This window comes from Dromiciops gliroides, chromosome 3 (genome assembly GCF_019393635.1).
Source record: "Dromiciops gliroides isolate mDroGli1 chromosome 3, mDroGli1.pri, whole genome shotgun sequence".
NCBI classification, from domain to species: domain Eukaryota; kingdom Metazoa; phylum Chordata; class Mammalia; order Microbiotheria; family Microbiotheriidae; genus Dromiciops; species Dromiciops gliroides.
In genome coordinates this window covers 298,271,182-298,290,939 of record NC_057863.1, presented here as the reverse complement: position 1 = coordinate 298,290,939, position 19,758 = coordinate 298,271,182, and the positions used below count along the sequence as shown (strand labels likewise).

Here is a 19,758-nt window from a genome sequence, read left to right as displayed (position 1 = left end):
TTCATTTCTGAAGGTGGCAGGTATTTCCAAGTAGAGTTCAATGATGCACTCACAGGAATCAATTCCATTTACTCAGGAATGTGTCTGGCACTTGACCTCTACAAGAAATAGTTTTATGTAGTGGAAGGGTCCTGGGCTAGCAGTCAGATGATATGGCTACCCGCTTAGCTATAGGATGGCATTTTTCTACTCAGAATTCTTACATAGTTACATAGCAAATAAAGTCTAAATCAGTTATCCTGGTATTCAAGGTTCTCTACAAACAGGTCACCTGCCTTTCCAGCTTTATTTCACCCAAACTGGACCTTTCTTATCTCCATGCCTTTGCTCAAGCTTTCTCCCTGCCTTGAAATGATTTCTCCCCTACTCCCCTACCCCTAGACACACACACACACACACACACACACACACACACACATACATGATTTTAATAAGTAGAGATAGATCTAGATATAGATGATATAGATATAGATATATCCACTTGTTAAAATCCTTCTCTTCTAGACCCATCTTTTTCATGAAAACATACCTGACCCTCCTCCTACCTCCTCTAGCTGAAAGTGATTTCTACCTATTCAAATTTGCAAGGGCATGTCTTGAACCCTTCATATGATCCATGATCATATAATCATAGAGTTGGAAATGTCCTTAGAGGCTACCCAATATATGCTTAAGTAAGTATCTCCTACATAACATCCCTGAAAAGCAGAATCCAGACTCTGCTTCCTTGATAGGGATTTCAGCAACAACCAAGGCAACCCATTCCACCTTTGGACAGTTCTAATTAGGAAGAGGTTTTTTTCTTCTGTGGACTTGAATTCTGCATCTCTGTAACTTTTACCCACTCTTCATAGTTTTGTGATTCAGAGTCAAGGAAAACAACCAGCCAAACAATCAGTAAGATTTATCAAGCACTTACTATGTGCCAGGTACTATGCTAGACACTGTGGGTACAAAGACAAAAATGGACTGGTCCTTATCCTCGAGTAGCTTATATTCTCTTGGATCTAATTTGTCTTACATATGACAGTCCTTCGTATACTTGGAGACAGCTACCATTTTGCTCCTGGGGCTTCTCTTCTCAAACTAAAGTGTCTCCAGTTTCTTCAACTGATTCTCAGACTATGACATGTTGCTCATGGTTATTTGGGTATCTCTTGTATCCCTTCTATTAGATTGTAAGTTCCTTTAAGTCAAGAATTCTGTCTTTTTTCATCTTTGTATCTCCAATGTCTAGTAGGGTGCTTTGCACATTGTGTGGAGGGAGTAAAGGAGAAGAATGGGCTCCCATCCTATGATTTCTGTGGTACAAGTAACTCCCTCTCCCTGTGCAGATCTGCAACTTAAGATCTTAGAGAGTTACTTCTAGAACATGATGTCAAACTTGTGGCTATAGGCCACATACAGCCCACACAGAACTCCTGAGAACAATTTGAACCATATTAAAATGTAATTGGGGAGCAGTTAGGTGGCGCAGTGGATAGAGAGCACTGGCCCTGGATTCAGGAAGACCTGAGTTCAAATCCGGCCTCGGACACTTAACACTTACTAGCTGTGTGACCCTGGGCAAGTCACTTAACCCCATTTGCCTCACCAAAAAAAACTGTAATTGGGAAATATTTTAGAAAATAAATAAAATACAATAAAACCTAGCTAATATTAATATTTGGTTTTCTAAATCAATATGCAGCCCATAGGAATCCTCATGTATAGTTTAGTGGTCCCTGTTTCTAGCTGAGTTTGAACACCAGCCTAGAGAACTAAGGTGTTAAATGACACCCCAGATCACTCATCCCATAATGATGCTGTTTGTCCTTCATTCTCAAAGCAGACCATGACATTGGGATGATGTCATGACTTGCACTGAATTGCATTTAAGTGAGTGAGAACTGTGCAAGGTCACCAACCTCACTCTCCTCCAGAGCCATCTGGTTCCAGTGGCAAGAAATATATATACATACATACATACATGTATATGTGTATATATATTTGTGTGTGTGTGTGTGTGTGTGTGGTATACCAGGATGACTGGAGATGGCCCTAGATGTTTTTTTAAGGCAATTGGGGTTGTCAAATATTAAAATATAGCTTTTGTATCTGCCTGTCTTCTACAAATAGATAAGAGAAATAATGTTTAATCTCTCCTACAAATCAAAGACAGACAGAAAAACATATCTGTCTTCCTACAAAAACAGATCAGAGAGAGACACAAAAAAAACATATCTATCAATTTAATATTTTATTGTCCCAAGAAGAAAGATAACACAACACATGATCATGTGGAGACTTCCCTCCTAAGAGAGAAGCTCAGGGGACTCCCCATTTCTGAGGGTATATATGGTTTTAGTCCACTGATTACAGGGCATTGTCAGTTTCAATAGTATGATACAGAAATCAACCCAGAAGCAAAAAGTAGTTTAACCATTTCAGTTATAACAAGTATGGAGGAAATACTGAAGCATCATCATAAGACTACAGGATTCCAAAAAAGGGTTTGGCAAGGATGAGGATGCCCAGGTGTTACCATAAGATAGGAACTTACTATCCTGAGGGAAAAAAAGTCACTAGCTAGGGTCTTTTATCTGCTAGCTATCTGAGTTAAGTTTGGAGTTCAGTTGAAGGACATTTTGCTCCTATTAATCCTATTAATCCAAGGTTTCATAAAACTCCCCTCAGATTATAAGGTACCTCCATCAAATCCAGGTGATCCATATATTCATAGTAAAAGGTTAAGTGACTTGGCCAGGGCCACACAACTAGTAAGTGTCTTAGGTGAGATTTAAATTCAGGTCCTTTTGATTCCAGGGTCAGTGTTCTATCCACTGAGCCACCTGTCAAAGCCCTGATTTGAGATCGGTTCTCTATCTGCCATGTAGCACTGCTTCTTGTCTTGAACATATAATATGTAACTGAGCCATGGTTGTGTTAGCTTAATTTGCATGGGATCAGTTTAGATGATTTTTAAAGTCTTTTTCATCTCTACAACTTTATGGAAAAAATCAGTATCATCAGGGTCCTTTCCATAATATTGTCAGATAGGATTCTTTAGCCATCTGGTAACTGAGAAAGCCTACTATTGTACGTAGCTAGAGTACTAACTGTAGCTTTTCTGAGGACCTAGGACTGGGAGAAATCATGTTTGCCTCCACCTCCCCCCATTTCAATACTTCCTTTGGCAAAATTAAAATGTCATTTAAAATCTGATACCATTGTGATGGATGAAGCAGCATTTTTAGTGGACCGAAAAAATCACTGCAACTTTTCTCATTAGCATGCCTTCTGCCCTGTATGGTGTGGTGGCAATGGAAATTATTTTCCATTATGTGTTATGGTTAAATGATAGGAATGCTGGTGGGACTGCAAGGTACCAAAATTAGATTCTCCCTCTGTTGCCACCACTGCCTGCAGAAGCTTAGGTCTTGTAAAGTCACATACAACACAATGGAAGCTTTCACAAGGATTAATCTCATGGAGTTGAAAAGGATAAGGATTTACCCAATGAGTTTAACCAACCAGCGGAGAGAGAGGGAGAGACGGAGAGAGACAGAAATAGAGACAGAAAGACAGAAAGAGAAAGAAAAAAGAGAGAGCGCTTTCATTTCCTTCTAAATCCAATAACTGTCTTGTAAAGAAGGAACAATAAATAATCTATCCTTCAGGAAATGTAGTAGGCATAACTTTAGCAATCACATAATATAGGAGTTAACTTATTCAATATGTTTCCAAATGTTACATTGCTTCCACAGAAATTGTTGTTGTTTAGTCATTTCAGTCATGTCCTACTCTTTGTGACCCGATTTGGGTTTTTTTTTGGCAAAGATAATGGAGTGGGAGAGCTAGGTGGTACAGTGGATAAAGCACCAGCCCTGGATTCAGGAGGACCTCAGTTCAAATCTAGTCTCAGACACTTAACACTTACTAGCTGTGTGACCCTGGGCAAGTCACGTAACCCTCATTGCCCAGCCCCCCCCCCCCAAAAAAGATAATGGAGTGGTTTGCCACTTCCTTCTCCAGTTCATTTTACAGATGAAGAAACTGAGGCCAACAGGGTTAAGTGACATGCCCAGGGTCACATAGTTACTAAGTGCCTGAGGATGGATTTTTAACTGAAGTCCCCCTAACTCCAGACCTAGCATTCTATCCACTGTACCACCTTGTTCCCAATTCGGGGGTTTATATGATTAAAAATAAAAAAAATAATAAAAAGGAGGCAGTTAGTAGGAGGGATAGGGGGGAAGAATAAAGTGACTCAGTGAGTACACTGAACCCTATAAGAATAGAATTATAGAATTTAGAGCTGAAAGGGACCCTAGGTCATGGGATCATGGAATTATAAATTTAGAGATGGAAGAGATATCTAGTCTAACCCCTCCATTTTATGTATTAGGAAACTGAGGCCTAAATATAAGTGATTTGCCCAAGGTTATACAAGTAGTACAGGCAAGATTTTAGCCCAATCTGTCTTATTCTAAAACCATGTCTCTAAAATCAGAACAAGGAATGTCAACCCCACTTATAAACACTTTAGGATGAAACCAATGCCTTGAAGAACAATGAGACAGTCCTCAAAAATTCTTTAAAAATCAATCTGGGGGCAGCTAGGTGGCGCAGTGGATAGAGCACCGGCCCTGGAGTCAGGAGTACCTGAGTTCAAATCCGGCCTCAGACACTTAACACTTACTAGCTGTGTGACCCTGGGCAAGTCACTTAACCCCAATTGCCTCACTAAAAAAAAAAATCAATCTGTATGATCTTTAAAAGACAATTAACAACAATAACAACATCAACAACAACAACAACGATGACTTAATTACTGTGAACTTCTTGAGGGCAACTGTCATCTTCCTCTTTTTCTATCATAATAGGGGATTAATAAATATTCATTTGCTGATTGACTAATGTAACAGTAACTGCAATAATAAGTATGTTTTACTTAGCACTTCCTTAGGTAGGAAGGGGGGATACTAAAATAAAATCGAACTATCATCTGCCACGACTGTAAGCAGTTTAGGAAGCACTGAGCTGGTGACTGCTCCAGTCATGAGAAATCTGGCACTTGCAATAAGAAACAGAGCACTGTGGGGGGCCTCACACTCCCTCATTTGCAATTTGTGAAGAATGTTTCATTCATTGATTTGATAGCCGTTTTCCCTGCTGAAAATCAGTGTGCAACCTTTCTGTACATTTTCCAGCCTAAGCAGATCTCAAATTATTGAGTCACAATGTGAAGCGATGTTACACATTTTAGTAGTTGAGGCCCATTTACAATCAATACTGTGCCGGAATAGTTAGGTGCTTAATATGCTTATAAAGACAAACATGCCCAGACTGAAGGTGGGGCAGAATCAGAATTTCACAGCTAAATCCGTTTATTCTCAAAGTGTGATTTTAAAATGAAATATAAAGGGCAAAGCTCTCTTGTCACCTGAAATTCAACAGGCATTTATTAAGCACCTACTATGTATGTCTTAGGCACTAGAAAGACAAAAATGAAATAGTCTAGGAGTTTACATTCTACTGAGGGGGGGCGCTGATAGGGAAGAAATAACGTATAAATAGATAAGTAAATACTAAATATATACCAACTCCCCAAAACTTCTGGGTTTAAATCTTACTAAAAAAAATTTGTGTTTTTGACTTTTACAGCTAGAGCAGCTAGGTGGATCTATCTACTGGATCTGGAGTCAGGACAGGCAGGCTTGAGTTCAGATCCAGATTTGGATACTTACTACCTGTATGACCCTGAGCAAGTCACTTAACCCTGTTTGCCTCAGTTCTTCATCTATAAAATAAGCTGGAAAAGGAAATGGCAAACCACTCAAGTAATGTTGCCAAGAAAACCACAAATGGGGTCACTAAGAGCTGGACCCAACTGAGTAATTTATGTGGAAGTAGTGTGATATTCTAAATAGAACACTGGAGTAGGAACCTATTTCCATTTTTGAGTCCAGCTAGGTGAAATGGTGGATATAGTTACAAAACACTGTGTTCAAATTTTGCCCCAGATGCTTACTTTGTGACCCTGGACAGATTACTTGACCTTTCTTACCTTCAGTTACCTCATCCGTAAAATTGAGATAAAAGTGCCACCTATTACACAACGTTATTGTTGAGTTTCAAATGTGTGGTATTTTGAAAACCTTAAAACACACTAGGAAAAAGAAAATTAAATATATTATATATTATATAATATGTGTATATATGTGTGTATATATACATATATACACATTTGTCAGTGGTCATATGCTGCAAACTAGGTTTGATAATGTTTGCATTCTAATCTAACCCAAAGAGGTATTGTAAGAGTCCATAACCCTGTGTAGATCTCATAGCTAAAAAACACATTTAAAAGTGATTAGCAAAATTCATTAGTTGGGACAACTTTTGTAGTTCTGCAGTGAAGGATAATGTGTCACTTTAAGGGAGGTTGCTAAGAATCCTGTGACTCAGGCTTGATTCTTTGGTAAGAAATAGATGTGGCAAATGAATACATACCTGTGACCTTCAGGCAAATTATCTCTTCTTGTTGTTCATTCGTTTTTCAGTTGTGCCCAACTCTTTATGACCCTATTTGGGATTTTCTTGACAAAGATACTAGAATGGTTTTCCATTTCCTGCTCCAGATCATTTTACATATGAGAAATCTGAGGCAAACAGGATTAAGTGATTTACCCAGGGTAACACAGCTAGTAAATTTCTGAGACAGGATTTGAATTCAGATCTTCCTGACTACAGGCCAGCACTCTATCCACTGCGCCACCTAGTCAGTGCTATGCATATAGCAAGTGCTTAATATCTAGGAAGTACAGTGAATAGAGTGCCAGGGGGGAGTTACTTACTTACACTTACAAGCTGTGTAACCCTGGGCAAGTAACTTGATCTCTATTTGCTTCAGTTTCCTCAACTGTAAAATGAGAACAATTATAGAATCTACCTCCCTAGGTTGCCATGAGGATAAAATGAGATAATATTTGTAAAGTGCTTAGCAGAGGTCTTGGAACATAGCAAGCACCATGTAAATGTTAGCTGCTATCATCATAAACTTAATTGAACTGAAATTTTTCCTCTTTCCAGAGATGAACACAGGTTTGTTATTTAGTCCAGACACATAAACCTTATGAAATCTTTTTCTACCAACAAATAAGTTAGCATTTATATAGCAAAGCATTATTATATATTATATTTGTATTGTAAAGTGCTTTGGGTATGTTATTTGATCCTCACAAAACCCTCTGGAAAATATGTACTATTATTATCCCCAATTTAAGATGAGGAAACTGAGAAATTCAGTGACTTGCCCAGAGATGGTATCTGAGGCACCATTTGAATGCAGATCTAATTGACTTCAAGCTCAGTATGCTACATATTATACTATCTGTTGTTAGTTATTTTTCAGCTGTGTCTAACTCTTTGTGACCCTATTTGAGATTTTCTTAGCAAAGATACTAGAATGGTTTGCCATTTCCTTCTCCTGCTCATTTTACAGCTGAGGAAACTCTGGCAAAAAGATTTAAGTGACTTGCCTGAAGTCACACAACTAGTACCTGAAGGTCAGATTTGAACTCAGGTCCTTCTGATTCCAGGCAGGCCTAGCATTCCATCCACTGCACCACCTAGCTTCCTCTAAAGAAAAAATTCTGAATTAATTAAATCTATAAGGATTACAGATATTATGTTGAGGTCATTGAAAGGAAAGCACTTTATAAATATCAGCTACTCAGTGAGAAGAAAAATTAGTTTTAAGTTGATTTGGTTCACATAAATTACATTGAATTCTATTAGTTTTCTGGGAGAATTTAGTAATTCTGTCTTCCCATATGAAATCTGGCTCTGCTCTGGTTTCCTATAAATGGGTTTATTTGTTTTTCTTTATTAAATATTTTCACACTGAAACTGAAAGCATGATCCATTGCCAAACCATTCCATTTCATCTTCCCATTTTATAAACCCTTCATCATCTGGGGAACTAAGGGAGAAGCTATTGTGCCTGTGTGGTAAGAGCGAAGAAAGCCAGAAAACCATCAAAGATCTAAATACCTATGTAGTGGCTCTCAGTGTCTGTACATGTTCAGCAGATGTACTTGGCTTTTAGGAAATCCAGATTGACAAAACAGATAGAATAAGAAATTATTCACTGTAAAAGAACATGGAATTCTTTTACCTTAGAAATTCATTTACTTTATGTCATATTTTTTAAATATAGTACCATTTACAAAAATGCCATTTACCAAAAAAAAAAATTAGGTACAGATCTATTGTAGAAAATAAAATACGGTTGTATGTGCTGTTAATAATTATTTCTGAGTATGTTATCTGCATTAGAAAATATATAGCCTAATGCTGCCTTCCCAGTGCTACCCATCCAAGTTCTAAACCACTAGGAATGGGACCAGATTCAGAGGAGGCAAGATCAGCGATAGGTAAGAGTGGGTTTATCTGAGTGAATTCCAGAATCAACCTAAATAATTTGAGAAATTTTTCCCTTAGTATTTCATGTTTCTTCTCCCTCCCATTAGCTTGAGAGTATATGTATCCATATACTACAGATTCTTGGAGAAAAAAGAGGAAATTATAAACAACATATGTGTGTGTGTGTGTGTATATGCACACACACATATACATTGCTACTTTTTACACCTTCTGAGTCTTTGTTGTTCAGTTGTTTCAGTCATGTCCTCTTCTTCATGACCCCTTTTAAAGTTTTTTTTTTTGGTTTTGTTTTGTTTTTTGGCAAAGATACTAGAATAGTTTGCCATTTCCTTCTCCAGCTCATTTTACAGGTGAGGAAACTGAGACCAGCAGGGTTAAGTGACTTATCAAGGGTCACACAGCTAGTGAGTGTCTGAGGCTGGATTTGAACTCAGGTCTTCTTGACTCCAGGCCTGGTGATCTATCCACTGTGCCACCTAGCTGCCTTTCTTAGTCTACAAGTAGTAAAATGAATAAAATCAGCTTTCTTTTCAAATCGCAATACAGATACAAATGTGCTCATCACTGTGGATGAATAGTCGAATAGGTATTTCTAGTCATAGTGCTCATGCCTGAAATATTCTCCCTCCTCATCTCCCGATTTCGTTGGTTTCCTTCCAGTTGCAGCTAAAATATCCTCTTCTACAAGAAACCTTTCCTGGTTCTCCCTAATGCTTTTGACTTCACTCTCTTGATTACCTCCCCTTTGTCTTGTTTGTACATTGCTGTTTTCATGGTTTTTTTCCTCACATCAGATTGTTAGCTTCTTGAGAGTAGGGGACTATCTCTGGCTTTCTTTGTATCCTCAGCACTTAACACATAGCAGGTACTTAATAAATGCTCATTGAAACAGTGCCTGGAACATAGTAGGTGTTTAACAAATGCTCATTGAGTGACTAACTTTCCTGTTTCAAGGATTTGTGATTTCTTCAATGTGAGTACACTGATGTGTACCTTCCTCTCCAAATACAGATCACCACCCCTCTACTTAACAGTAAAGTCAAGTCAATAAGTATTTATTTAGCCCTAAGACACTGTGCTGTAAAGAAACCTGAAAAAAGTCCTTGCCCTCAAGAGGCTCACAATCTGATGGGAGAGACAACATGTAAGTGTACAAACAAGATATATACAAGAGAAATTGGAGACAGGCTAAGAGTAAGGACACTAGCATTCAGAAGGACCTTGTAGAAGGTTGGATTTTAGCTAATACTTCAAGGAAGCCAGGGAAGGCAGAAGGCAGAGATGAGGAGGGAGGAGATTCCATGCAAGGGGACAGCCAATGAAAATGAACAGTCAGAAAATGAAATGTCTTACCCAAGGAAGGACAAGGAGATTGGCATTTCTATATAGTAAAGTACATAAAAAGATAGAAAACTAGAAAGAGAAAAAGTGGTTAAGTTATAAAGCCATAAAGTTATAAACAGAGGATTTTCTATTTGATCCTAGAGGTAACAGAGAAACACTTGAGTTTATTGAACAAGATGGTCATTATTAAATTCTCTGGCCAAAAATATTTCTGACTTTCCCAAAGCCAACCAGATGATCAGTGGATGAATTCCCTTTAAAGTCCAGGCCCCATGACTCCTAGATCCATAATATTTCTATGGACGTTGGTGACAAAAACTTTGGATTTGTACCCTGGCTGCACAATCACTAAGCAGTATAATTTTTTTTTGGGGGGGGTTGCAATGAGGGTTAAGTGAGTTGCCCAGGATCACACAGCTAGTAAGTGTCAAGTGTCCAAGACCGTATTTGAACTCAGGTCCTCCTGAATCTAGGGCCAGTGCTATATCCACTGTGCCACCTAGCTGCCTCCGATAAGCAGTATAATATTAAAGTTGTTTGACTTTCCCCAATCACAACTTCCTTGTCTATAAAATTGGTAGAATGATACCTGCAGTCTTTGCCTCATAGGGTTATCATGAGGATTATATGAGTTAATATATGTGAAGAATCTTTGTGAGGAATAAAATATAATACTGATATTTTTATTAAGGTGTTTCTGGATAATCCAGTACATCATCTTTTGCAAAAGCCCTGCACTCTGATGCTTCTGTGTAGAATGGAGATGACCCTGGAAAGTCCTATCTAGGTGAAAAGGTTTCTATTACAGGGCCAGTGACAGGCTATTTATGCCCATCATCCAAGGACCAGCCTGGCTCAATGTGGCTAAATATAGCTACAGGTCTATAGTAAGCCAACTTTTATTAATATAAATATGGATTTTCTGCTATATCTTGGGATCTCTCCTCAGCCAGTGGAAGGAGTATGATTCAGGGGAGAGTTATTGCTAGATTTTGAGTCAGAGAATCTGCATTCAAATACCAGTTCTCCCATTTACAACTTATGTAACCTCGACTTCTCTTGGCCTTAGCCTGCTCTTCCATAAGAGGAAGGAGTAGGCATTTCATCCAGCTCTAATTCTATAATCTGAGGCATGACTAAGAGGAGGCATTTGGATAGAGACTCATCAAGTCACTTAACCTCTCTTGGCCTCAGTTTCTTCATCTGTAAAATGACTGGGAGCTGAACCAGATTACTGCTAAGATCCTTTTCCTCTCTCTCTCTCTCTCTCTCTCTCTCTCTCTCTCTCTCTCTCTCTCTCTTTTGCAGGGCAGTGAGAGTTAAGTGCTTTTCATCTCTTGATAGCCTGATTCTTTCATACCATTAACTTCTTATCCACATCAAAGGAAGTTTAATAATTTAAATAATTGGATAATCTAAAAGTCCTTTTTACATATGCCATTAGACAATGATCACAGATGCACCCTTAGGTTGACACTTAGATAAGAACAACAACCTATATTCTCAGTGTTCACACATCCCCCACTCACACCCCCTAGAATAGCCAACAATCAGCCATTTAGAGCTGGATGAAATTGTAGAGGCCATTTCAATCTCACCCACTCAGGAAGGAATTTATCACATGCACAGCTCACCCACGTAGTCAATGGGAGAGCTAGGATTTGAACCCAAGTCTTCTTATTCAGAAGCAAATTGCCTCCCAGGGCCTGGCTGAGGAGAGATCCCAATATGCTGAAGAAAATAATGTTTATACAAATGAGAGTTGGCTCAGTATCAATTTACAGACTTAATAGAGATTGGCAGACTATGTCCTGTAGGCCAAATCTGGCCTGCCGCCTGTTTTTTTGCTTTTTTTTCCTTTTTTGACTATCCCATGAGGGAAGAATGGTTTGCACATTTTTAAATGCAGGGGTTTGGATTTGTCCTGTGGGCAGATGTTTGCCAACTCTTCCTATAGACTGACAGCTATCTAGGGATCCAAACTTGGATCTTGCAGGTATCCAATGAATTTTGTTAAACCACCTATTCATTAGAATTTTGTAATATGAGTCTGAATTCAGTTTAGAAACTCTTTGTCCTTGTTTACCTGTGACTATCAGAGGAGTCACTTCATAGCACCATCACTGAACTATAGAGCCTTTTAATTCTAGATCACTGACTGAAGTATGGAGATCTGAAGAGGAGGTGGTTTTTCATTTCTATCTGAAATTTTCATTTTTCACTAAGTCCCAAGTATAGCATGAAGCTTATTAGGTAAGTGTCAGTGTCCCAGTTAGCAGGATTTCAGCAGGAGGTCATTCGTTGAATGGAAATGGGAACTCTGCTGCATAGAGATAATGTCTTATGTATAGGGCAAAGGCCCCTTAACAAGATTAAATAGGGAAATTTGTCTATATCATTTCTGTTCTATCAGGGCCACTACGATGTTAACATAATGGTTATTAGACATGGAGGCAGAATACCTGGAATGGAATTGTGATTGCTATTTACTGACTGTGTGACCTTGGCCAGATTATCTCACCCTCCATAAGTTTAGTTTTCTCATCTGTTTTATGGGATAATAGAGAGGCAGCATAGCAGAATGAACTGAACCTCAAACCAGGATCCAGAAAGTCTGTATTCAAGTTCCAACACTGTCACTGACTTGACTGTATGGACTTAGAAAAATCACTTTACTCTGAGACACACTTTCATGTTCTAGAAAATGAGGATTAGTAAGACTACCTCATAGCATTATTGTGATGCCATTGGGAAAGGAAGTTTTCTCAATGGGATTTCCATGTACTAATGAAATCATATTTATGTGTGTGCACGTGTAATGACAGAGATATATTATAGATAAAATCTATATCTAGCTATAACTATATCTATCTATATATGTATATATGTATACATTTGTGTGTTGTATGTTTGTCCAGACCTGAGATTTCCATGTATGTGTGTATATGTATATGTATGTGTGTACACACACACACACACACACATACACATACATTTTATATGTATAGGCCCTTTGACAGGATTTGAATACAGGTTACATATATTCATGGTACATATATTGTGTAGTATATACATATATTACATGTATGTGAGTACACATTTATATAGTTTATATGTGTGTATGATAGTATTCAGCAAAGCACCACGCTTAGCCTGAAGAGGTAACCTAGTTTAAATAAAACACACACACATGTGGTTTTGTCATTGTCATTGTTGTTTGTTCTTGTTATTGTTTTTCCTTCATGCTTGAAGACCAAAATGACAACATGATATCAGGTTCACAGTACAGTGTGTCTAGCTATGGCTGATCAGACCAGTACAAGTTTGGAGGGTTCTACCACAGATTGGGCACAGATAGTCTATTTTGGAGGGAGATATCTCTATAAGTCTCATATATACATAAACATTTTATATGTATATATGTATATACACTTATATGTAATATGTGTTTATCCAGACCTATAATTTCTCTGTGTGTACACACAGACTTGTATATATACACACAGAAGCACTGTAGCACAATTTTAACATATATGTGCACATGTGTACCATGCCTGCATGTGTTGCTATCATATGTATGTATATCTACTACATGCGTGTGTACACTACATATCTATGTAGTACATAGATATGTATGGGTGTAGTAGTATTCAGCAAAGCACTGTGCTTAGCCTGAGAAGATAATCTAGTTTAAATAATACATGGCCTCTTCTGTCCTGGTACACGCCAATTCCATTATTCTTTCTCATACATTATGCTGCCAAAATTATAAAAAGGGACTCTAGGCCTACAGGCCTCCATTGCTGGTGCTCATTAGCAGCACAACCTGTAACTGGCTTTTCTTCTTTCTTTTACCAAGACTGAGCTTCAGGAAGTGAGCTCCCCCTCTGATATCACCAACTGCCAGGAAGGCCCCAGAGGTCTCATCTGAGAAGCTACAGGACTTCATTTGAGACTGAGGGCCTAGAGATTCTTTATGGAAACAGGAACTTAAGAACATGGGTTTGGATCACTGGAGAATCAATACAATGGAGAAGTGAACAAATAGTTATAATGGGATCTTGGAAAAGAGACTATCAGAAAAAGGGTCCCAAGTAATAGCTCAAATTAATTTTCTGTATCCCCCTTACAGCTTTCGTTATGTTCAAGGCAAAGGCCCCTCAACAAGATTAAACAGGGAAATGTATTTCTTACCAAAAAGAAAACAATGTATGATATAAAAGGCTTTGGGGACAGACTTTTCTTTCTCCTTAATTTTCTTTCAATGAGCTCCTGTTTATGGAGACATACAGAAGCCAAATTCTGCCCCAAGAACTTACACCTTGAAGTTCAGTTTATTCCTTGATTACCTCTTTTCTACTAGCACATGCACAATATATATACAAAAGATTTTTCAAATTGAGGACAATTATCTGATGCCTGTGGAAGTCCAGGGTAGTTAATATGCAGCAATAAAGATGTAGTGGAAACAGGATAATAACCTACCACCACCTTTCTTGAGCATGATGGGTTTCATTGTGTGTCCCTACTCATTTCATGTAATAGTTCAGTTAGTACAAATTTCCTTTTTCAGATTAGCTTCTAAAATTGTACAACAACAAAGCAAGAAATTAGTCCTTAAGGGTTCGGTCATATTTTCCTTAGAGTTTAATCGGGTATTATATATATATATATATGGTACTTGGGAAAATAAGAAGCAATATCAAATAATATCATTATCAAAAAATTACACTAATAAAAATAGATGAACACCATTCATAAATTAATTATGTTGAAGTAAAAATCATAAAACCTGATATGAATGTAACTTTGTTATTACAATCACAAGTTCACTTCCTATCTCTCCCATATTTAAGGGCTCAAACTGTCTTGAAGTCATTTTTTTTTGGTTAAAGAATGCTCATGGTGGAAAAGTTATTTGCTTTTAGGCATGCCTTACTTTGACAGTTTTATTTGACAGAACATTGGCTTCATACAAAATTGCTTCCCATCTCCACAACTTGGAGGCACTACAGAGCTAAGCCTTTCATTAGCTAGTAATCATTTATTTTTAAACAAAGGTCACTCTGTCTTTTCAGAAGGCCACATTTGAAACAAGCTTAATAGTTTACCCACTGAGACTAGAGAACATAATTATTTAAAGCATAATTAACAACAGAATGTCATTCCCTGATTGTAGTTTTTACTTTATGTCTGGGGAGCTTCGACACATCTGGTTTAATAGAGGGCACAGTGCTAGTTATCAAATTGACACTCTTGACCTGCCCCCAGAAATCTGCTGTAAAACAATGCTAGGTAAATTAAGATCAATGCCAAATTCTTCAGCAGAAACAGGTCTTTGTCATTACCGTAAAATGGGTGTTGGTGTTTTCAGTTAGGACTCCACAGTCAGGATATAAATACTGTACTGGGCATGAGGGGCAGACTCAAAATTTGTTATTGTACACGGAAGGTGATGACTCATTCCACTCCACACTATGCTTGGCTGGAGATTTTAAATTCCTTTTTAAAAACAAGACTATTGTACCACAGGGTAAAGATTTTATTATCCTCAATAATGGGATTGAATATCCCAAGGCATGGAAGCATAAAATTAGATCTGTTGATCCTAGTGCAAAGACTGAGGGTTATTTCCTACCGGATCGGGTCACTGGGGTGGCTGTGGCAAGGCACTTGAGTAAGATTGAAGGGGCAAAAGGGATACTCAGGTTTGAGAGTAGAAAGAAATCAGTGGCTACACTGAATGCAGCCTTCCCAATATTGCTATTGGACTAATGAGAATGGCAGAGAATTTAATGAACTCTCGCCTTGGCTTTATCTGTCACTGGTCAGGTTCCATTGCCAAACACAAAGAGAAGCTCAGAATGTTGCTGCCTGTCCAATACAGAGTCTATGTGTAATTAGACCTTGTTTTTTAAAAAAAAATCTTTTTTTTAATAAGAGGCAAAGCCCAAACATTTATATAGTGCATTTCCTGGCTCACAAAATTGTTGTAAACAAAGTACTTTGGAAGCCCTAAAGTGTTATAAAAACATAATTTTTATTACTATTATTATAGTAATTAAATTATACGGAAAGTGTATATAAGTAACTATCATTATATATCCTGTGGCTCTTCAAGGCTCTGATCCATGGTCGTCTACGACTGGTGGAAGCATACTATATCATTTAAATAAGAGAGTCAGTATAGAGAAGAAAGTTGGCCTCTAAGTCCGAAAGACATAAGTTCAAATGTTGCCTCTGGTTAAGTCACTATAACTTGTCCATGCCTGAAAACTTTCTGCCACTATGAATGAACTAGTGCAGGTGTGAATCTGATTTGATCAAGGGGAGTTTTCTCATTGAGTGTTGTTCCCTATTTCAATGAAATCAGAAGTCCTTTCCAAAAGAAATTCTTTTCATCCAAATCTATAGAAACATACCACAGTAAGACATAGACATCGTTTCAAAAGCACACACTCAAAAGCCACGTGGCAGAGTGGATAGCATGCTAGGCTAGAAATCAGAGACTGAGTTTGATTTCTACCTTGGAGATTTAGTAGCTCTGTGACAGGGCACACTTCAAGCAAATCCCTCAGGACTGATTTACTCATTCATAAACAAGATGCAAAATGCCTTGGTAGAAGGAGTTCTCACATACCCCAAGAGCTTCCTCCACACTGATAAAATCATAGATCCTTCACTTTTTTGTTATTTATTTGTATTAATACAAAGATGAAAATAACATCTGTTTCATTTAAAAAAAAATAAAGATTTCGCATTTTGAATCCTGATCCTTTTTGCCAATTCCATCTTTTAATTTGGAATGCATGTGTTTATTCTTATTTTGCTTCCTTGGGATTTTAGCTTTATAGTTTCCTGCTTCCTGCTATCTGAGGAGAAACAAAAGCGGTTATAAAGTAGGTCACCAATCAAGAGCTCAAATGAAATCTAGAGCCTCTGTTTCCCGGTGAAGTCCAGCCCTAGGGCAAGTTTTGAAAAGAGGTGAAGTGAATACTAACCCAAAAGACTCTGCCCATTTATATCCTGCCTCTTAATCTTCAGGGATAATGCTCAGGGTAATGATGTCAGACCATCCTCTAAAGTGGACATCCTGAAATATGAGAGGAACTTAAATATCATCTATATTGTGCAAACAATCTAATGGTTGATATTGATTATGCAAATTCTTCTGGGTCCCTGACAGAGGTAGCTTTCCCAACATCAATTAAAGTTGTTGCTGCTGTTGTTTTTGCCAAAATAATGTACCAAAGTAAAAATATTAGTTTATTTCAACCCTCGCTAACATCTTCATACCCAATGGAAGTTTTATAATTTACTAAAGATCCGTACTATTTTCCCTTTGCAGAAATCTCCACTGTTTGAGCCTCTCATCCTTAAAGTCAGTTATCCTTGTTTGCTTTTGCTTTGTCCTCTCCCAATATTCAAGTCAGCTCATTCCTCACTCCAAGGATAAATACCTTAAACTCTCGCTTTGATCTTTTTTGCACCCCCCAGGTCATGGATTATACGGGACTTTTGAAATGTTATCCTCCTGGAGGAAAACTAGAGAAGACCAACATGTTAAAGAGAGAACTGCAGCTGTCTATGCAGACTCCATGCTCTCCTTTTCTCTCACCACTGCCATGTACCTGGTCACCTTTGGGATTGGTGCCAGCCCTTTCACTAACATTGAAGCAGCCAGAATTTTCTGCTGTAATTCCTGTATTGCAATCTTCTTCAACTACCTCTATGTACTCTCATTTTATGGTTCCAGCCTGGTGTTTACTGGCTACATAGAAAACAATTACCAGCATAGTCTCTTCTGCAGAAAAGTCCCAAAGCCAGAGGTGTTGCAAGAGAAGCCTGCGTGGTATAGGTTTCTTCTGACGGCCAGATTCAGCGAGGATACGGCGGATGGAGAGGAAGCAAACACATATGAAAGTCACCTGTTGGTATGTTTCCTCAAACGCTATTACTGTGACTGGATAACCAACACTTATGTTAAGCCTTTTGTAGTGCTCTTTTATCTTATTTATATTTCCTTTGCCTTAATGGGCTACCTGCAGGTCAGGGAAGGGTCAGACCTTAGTAACATCGTAGCAACGGCAACAAGAACCATTGAGTTCACTACTGCCCAGCAAAAGTATTTTAGTAACTACAGCCCAGTGATTGGGTTTTATATCTATGAATCGATAGAATACTGGAATACAAGTGTCCAAGAAGACGTGCTTGAGTATACCAAGGGGTTTGTAAGGATATCATGGTTTGAAAGCTACTTGAATTATCTTAGGAAACTCAATGTGTCCACTGGCTTGCCCAAGAAAAATTTCACAGACATGTTGAGAAACTCCTTCCTGAAAGCCCCCCAGTTCTCACATTTTTCGGAGGATATCATCTTCTCCAAAAAGTTCAACAACGAAGTTGATGTCGTGGCTTCCAGGATGTTCCTAGTAGCCAAGACCATGGAAACCAACAGGGAAGAGCTCTATGATCTCCTAGAAACCCTAAGAAGACTTTCTGTCACCTCCAAGGTGAAATTCATAGTGTTCAATCCATCCTTTGTGTTTATGGACCGATATTCTTCCTCTCTGGGAGCCCCCTTGCAGAACTCCTGCATTAGTGCTTTATTCTTGCTCTTCTTCTCTGCATTCCTGGTGGCAGACTCCCTAATTAATGTTTGGATCACTCTAACCGTCGCCTCAGTTGAGTTTGGAGTTATAGGCTTCATGACGTTGTGGAAAGTAGAACTGGACTGCATTTCTATGCTGTGCTTAATATATGGAATTAACCACACAATTGACAACTGTGCTCCACTATTATCAACATTTGTCCTAGGCAAGGATTTCACAAGAACTAAATGGGTAAAAAATGCCCTGGAAATGCATGGGGTAGCTATTTTACAGAGTTACCTCTGCTACATTGTTGGTCTGATTCCTCTTGCAGCTGTGCCTTCAAATCTGACCTGTACACTGTTCAGGTGCTTATTTTTAATAGCATTTGTCACCTTCTTTCACTGCTTTGCCATTTTACCTGTGATACTGACTTTCCTGCCACCCTCCAAGAAAAAAAGGAAAGAGAAGAAAAATCCCGAAAATCGGGAGGAAATTGAGTGTGTCGAAATGGTGGATATGGATAGTACCCGAGTGGTTGACCAAATTACAACAGTCTGACTGTGTCTATATTTTTTTTTTTTGCTTTTGCACCCTAGGTCTTATCGAGAGCAAAGAGATTATGTTGATGAAATGGTTAGTGTTCTCTCTCTCTCTCTCTCTCTCTCTCTCTCTCTCTCTCTCTCTCTCTCTCTCTCTCTCTCTCTCTCTCCCTCCCTCCCTCCCTCCCTCCCTCCTGTGTCTCTCAGTCTTTCTGTGCCTCTGTCTCTGTCTCTCTTTCTATCTCTCTTTCTCTCTGTCTCTCCCTCTGTCTCAGAAATAGGTATATCCAAAACAGTGAAGGGAAAGGGAAAATGAGCATGTCACGTTTTCTGTCTCCAAAATAAAGGGATGTGATCAGAAAGAATTAATACACACATACACTCACACATATACACACACACCCCACATGCACAGACACTCACTATGCATGCACATACACATGTAACTTTTAGTCCCTAAAATAAGATCTAATAAGGGAAAATGCATTAGGAATCAGTATCCTACTTTATGCTGTAACTGCTGTGGTTGTGTTGTGACTGAGCCCCACTGATTGAAAGGTCAACTGTCAAGGCTGTAGTAGTTCAGCTTTACAAACTTTCTGCAGAGCAATAATTCAAGTCAGTGAGTCAGCTATTTGAGATCTTAGCCATTGTGTATAATTTTCATTTTTTTCCTTCAGTGGAAAACTTTATGAGAGTTTCCCCCCATAACAAAAATAAGCTGGAAATGTCATCTCCCATTTGCTGTTAGAAATGTATTTCCCTACCCTCAAACATTACTTGAATGAGGGAAATTTCCTTTCTAAAAGGTAATTTGTGTCCTTACCAATATTTTTAATAACTTTATATTT

At 38.3% G+C, this 19,758-nt stretch overlaps 1 protein-coding gene across 1 annotated transcript in view; it reads left to right on the top strand.

Annotated features, from left to right (window-relative positions):
• The window catches only part of PTCHD1 (patched domain containing 1), a 57,900-nt gene extending 38,847 nt beyond the window's left edge, over positions 1–19,053 (top strand). The window contains exon 3 of the mRNA XM_043996300.1: positions 17,272–19,053. Coding sequence (XP_043852235.1) covers positions 17,272–18,926 — 1,655 coding nt within the window. The 3' untranslated portion in view covers positions 18,927–19,053. The remainder of the gene's footprint in view (positions 1–17,271) is intronic.
• Positions 19,054–19,758: the final 705 nt, after the last annotated feature.